The sequence below is a fragment of the Pyxicephalus adspersus genome, chromosome 2 (genome assembly GCF_032062135.1).
Source record: "Pyxicephalus adspersus chromosome 2, UCB_Pads_2.0, whole genome shotgun sequence".
Lineage (NCBI taxonomy): Eukaryota > Metazoa > Chordata > Amphibia > Anura > Pyxicephalidae > Pyxicephalus > Pyxicephalus adspersus.
In genome coordinates, this window is record NC_092859.1 from 132088979 (window position 1) to 132093976 (window position 4998).

The 4998-nt window shown below is 37.2% G+C and overlaps 1 protein-coding gene across 1 annotated transcript in view; it reads right to left on the reverse strand.

Annotated features, from left to right (window-relative positions):
* Positions 1 to 4998, reverse strand: part of USP8 (ubiquitin specific peptidase 8) — a 26244-nt gene that overhangs the window by 19303 nt on the left and 1943 nt on the right. The window contains exons 2-6 of the mRNA XM_072399106.1: positions 4881 to 4994; positions 3299 to 3384; positions 2664 to 2796; positions 1166 to 1217; positions 560 to 713 (exon numbers count right to left, since the gene is read on the reverse strand). Of these exons, the coding sequence (XP_072255207.1) occupies positions 560 to 713; positions 1166 to 1217; positions 2664 to 2796; positions 3299 to 3384; positions 4881 to 4994 (539 nt within the window). The remainder of the gene's footprint in view (positions 1 to 559; positions 714 to 1165; positions 1218 to 2663; positions 2797 to 3298; positions 3385 to 4880; positions 4995 to 4998) is intronic.

A 4998-nucleotide genomic window follows, 5' to 3' on the forward strand; every position in this document is an offset into this window, starting at 1 on the left:
TCCATGCATTTTCTAGTGATCACCAAATATAGCTGACATATAGCACAGCACTGTACAAAGTTCAGAGGTGCACTCTCATGAATCTGAGTCATATGCCTAGCAAGTTTGGTTGAAATGTCTCTATGCTTTTCCGAGTTATGACATACACTTTTCAAATATAGCTCTGACATCTAGCACAGCGCTGTACAAAGATGACTGGTGCACTCACAGTGATAGTCTTAGTCACATGTATGGCATGTTTGGTTGAAATGTCTCCATGCGTTTTCGAGTGGGGGATTTCACAACAGGTGTCTTTAGTAAACATGATTTCAGAAGACAATTTTTGTCATTGTAACATTGTATCTATTTTGGGGGGCATGGACCTTTGAGGCACAAAATCAGACTATACAGACTACAACAGATGGACAGTTCATGGTATAGCAATTTCTACTGCAACTAGGCGAGTGTGAGCAGTTTCACGTGTTATAGTAACAAATCCACTCTATAAAAAAGAAAAAAAAAAAAGGCACAATAATGAGTAGCATTCAAGCCAAGGAGCCAAAGCTTATTAAGTTCATACCCAGGACAAACGGCCTCTTCGGGCACGCTAATGGAATGCCGAATATGAGATTCCTCAAAATCACTTGCTTTCCGAGCATCCATTATGATAACATTAATTTCAGGGTCCTTCATCATTGCAAATAGTTTCTCTGGGGTAATAGATCCTCGAGGCACTTTAAAGAAGAAACAAGTCACAGTCGAATTAATAAAAAGTGTGTGTGTCAACCAGTTGCACTTAATAAATGTAACTGCATTACTATCCTGTTACCAAAGCCTGACTTCTTTTCTGACCCATTGTATTGTTGAGCTTTAGTCTTTAGTGTCTCTATTTGCTTTCAGTCAACCATACAAACCTATGTATAAACAGTTACTATAAAATACAAGAAACCATGCTTTGTATAAAGCAACTATTGAATATCAAAAACTTAGCTGACCATAGATGGCTGTAGGATATGCTTTGGAATTCGGACTATATTCTGCTCTTTAAAAAAAGAAAGGTGTAATGAGACTATAACCTAATGGAGATACAAATCCTTTATAGCCAAAATATATCAAATGGTCATGGCACGTATAACAGAGACCTGATATGTTACTGAACAGCAACCTGGATTGTTTAAAATCATACCATTTGAAGAGGTTTCCTTCTTAGGCATTAGCTCTTTCTTGTCACCATTTACCTAAAAGAGAACAAAAAAAAAAAAATTTCACAATTTCAAACTACAAGCCAGCAAATACATTTCAGACCTAACCTAGAACTCAGTGCAAAAAACAGTATTAGCAGTAAGAGGAAAGTACAGCAACCCATGACAAACCAACCAGAAACTGACCTAACACATGTAACTCAAACACAAATGTGTCAATGTTCGCTATGGGTGCTGCATTCTGAACAATACCAATGCTTTTTCCGTTCTTTTACACTAAACAAGCCTGTATATGCATACCAGATTACTTAGTGACATTTCTACAAATACATGTGTGTAGCATGTTTAATACTTATACACAATAAAAAAGAATCCTTAGTTGATGTTTTGACTCTATTTCCCTGCCCAGACAGTTAGACCTCTTATTTATGGGCAGATTCTAACTTCTGATCTAAAAAACAACAGCAAGCCAATCAAATGTGGCTGATTTTTGGGTTTACAATCCAACGAGGACAGATCAGACAAGTCGGAGAATTCATCAAAAGCACACAAATCATTTCAAGTGTCATAATGATCAATCAAATCCAATCAAAATTCAGAAGGCTTTATACCAAAAAAATGACTGAAGCGCAGAATACAGTATATCTATGCAAGTGATCTGGGCCTTTGGACCAACTAATTAACACCTAAACTATTTAGATTGGTGAAGTTTAAAAGTTGAAGGGGGCTAGTCTAAGGGGGGTCTAGGGCTTACCAGTATGGCTTTCAAAATGTAATTCAGTCAGTAGCAGTCAGTATACTTATTAAGTAGGAGCTTGGTTACAGACAACCACAGTTAAAATAAAAACGTATTTAAGATAGCAAATCAGATTTCAGTTCTGATTAAGAAGATAATTAGGAAAAAAATACAGAGGAGTTCCTGTAGCCAACAAAAAAAAACTGATTAGCTTTTTGCAAAAGGAATAACCGTTCAAGCTATTATTATTGTTTTACATGGAGAGGAAGACTGCATGTTACATTTTATTGAGGAATAAGCTTGTCACAATATAACAAACTATAATAAAACTGAAATTGAAACTTGTAAACATTAGTATTGCAGACGTTTGGAAATAAAAGGTACTTTCCAATTTTTCTACAGACTGAACTACTGTGTGCTTTCACAAAAACTCTATTTTTACAAATTGGAAAAAGTCATAGAAGATCACCCACAGCTTAAAAAGTAGGTAAGTGAGGCATTTGTTGCATTTTTCCCCATCAATAAAAGCCTTCAGGTATCTTTGAAATATCAAATTTAAATCATGTAGCTTTGTTTGCCTTTGCGCTTCAGTAAAACCAGGTCTGCTGTCCAACTTAAAATGTAATGAATTGAACACAGACAGCAAGAAAAAAACTGGGAGGAGTTGTCCCCTACTGTATACAAAAATAAATTACAAAAATTATTTGGCTAATATTATTCTTGTGTGCATGCATGGGTAATTTTACCAAGACACTTTTATCACTATGTTGGGAAATATTTCCAGGCGTTTCCTTTGGAAAGAGATTTGCATCCTTTTTCTTCTGCTCTTCTTCCTTATCTCGCTCCTCAAGTCTTTTTCGCACTTCAGCTTCCTCATACCTGGTGGAAAAGTAAGAAGATATGAATTATATTAGCAGAAACTTTTTATTTTGTTATAAAAAGATAACCGCTTGAATAGGTAAAAAAAATAAACTAAAACAACCTAAGAAAGATGTTGCCTTGCTATCCACATACAGCATAGTTCAATTGCAACCTGTGCAGTGTTTGGAGCTTCCAATGACAATGTTTAGATGGAGGATGGTAAGCCATAGGATACTCTGCCATAGTTTACTCGTCATTGTACCTCAGACACCTCTCCACTTTTCTGAGTGTTCCTTACGCCAAAGGAGAGGCAACTTACACTCAAGCAAGGCCCTTGCATCTGACATATGCTTTAAAAATATACAGACTTTTCTATTCTCTTTTGTATGTAATAGATTTAATAAAAAATGTTCACATCGCCGTCATATTTGACAGAATACTAATAACTAAATAACATATAAGATCACAATCACCCCATCATAGTTTTTTCTTAGAACGAAAAATGTAAATGTGCACTGACCTATTTTTAAGGCTTTTAGAAAGTTTTTCAGCTTCTTCAACCGCTTTTAATATTGTGTTAGGACCAATCAAGGCTTTGAAGTAATCCTAGAGACAAATACAAACACTTACAAACAGATGTGTAAACATAGACACCTAAAGCCGCGTACACACTTCCAATTTTTATCGTTGGTAAACGAACGACGAACGATCCTGCACGATATCTGCGAACGATCGTATGGCACCGATCCTGTACCTACAGATAACGACACGATCGTTCAAAGATATTGTACACACGATAGATGCGATCATTTGAACGATACAGGAAGTGACGTGCACCACAGGAAGTGAGCGAACGTTCGTTCACCGCGCATGCTCAGACCATGGACGATCACTGAACGACCGTACACACGATAGATGGTCAACGATCGTCGTCCAATCCGATCCGCCGGTCCGGTCGTTCATTTCCAATGACTATCCTCGTTGGTCGGCGTCGTTGGTTACTTTTTTTACGAACGATTTTTGGCCAATCGGTCGTTCGTCGTTCATTTCCAATGATAAAAATTGGAAGTGTGTACGCAGCTTAATACTAATTTAACAAAAAATGTTACCATAATTTGAGTGTAAAATGAGGAACACCAACAGCTGAACAATGTGACCTTTATCTCATAAAATGGTAATGACAGATTGCTGATTGTAAATCAAGTCATATGGGCAGCACTCTGGCCTTTGCAGCGCTAGGTCCTAGGTTCGAATCCCAGCCAGGACACTATCTGCATGGAGTTTGCAGGTTCTCCCTGTGTCTGCGTGGGTTTCCTCCCACATCCCAAAAACATGCAGTTAGGTTAACTGGCTTCCCTCTAAATTGACCTTAGACTACATTACCACATATGACTATAGTAGGGACATCAATTGTGAGCTCCTTTGAGGGACAGTTAGTAACATGACTATGGACATTGTACAGCGCTGCGTAATATGATGGCACTATATAAATACTGTGTAATAATAAAAATAAATCATTCTTTTGACTTATCATTCCATTCAAACAATATTTAAAAAGACCTAATTTAAAATTATTAACACACAGGTTTTCTGTGTTACCTGCTACATCAAGCCAGGAACGGATCTGTCTCTTTGTGGCAGTGCCATGGAGAATGAATAGGGGTGGCAGAGAGTGGTACCAGTACTACTCACTGCTGCCAGCTGTGTAATGTGCAGACACTGGTATTTTAGCAACCTGCACTGTGCGAGTGTTCAAGTGGCTGTGGCATGGTGCCAGCTGTGGGAAGACGCATGATTTAGAGGCAGAATTGAATCTACCTTGTTAAATTTGTTTATATTTAATAGCTACAGAGATCAGATTTTTTTTATAGAGAGTATGATTCTTTATTAGCGGTTGAAATCTGGTTTGCAATCAGACAATAAAGGACTGACAACATAGTCTATAGGCAAGTTTAGACTTTTACTGAATAAACCTCCATCTTCCCAGCTAGAAATTATACCCACTCAGCACAATCAAGTCCAAAAAATTATCTCAAATACTGAACAAAAATGATATATTAATACTCAAACATTTTATGCAACAAGAAAAGCGAGCGTTGTACCTGGTTTTGCTTGAAATCTGGCCTCTTTTTGATTAGTTCAAAAACAAATAAAAATTTCATGTAGAAAACATATGCTTTTTCCTCATCTCCATCAAGTCTGCACTCCTCTGCTTTCTGA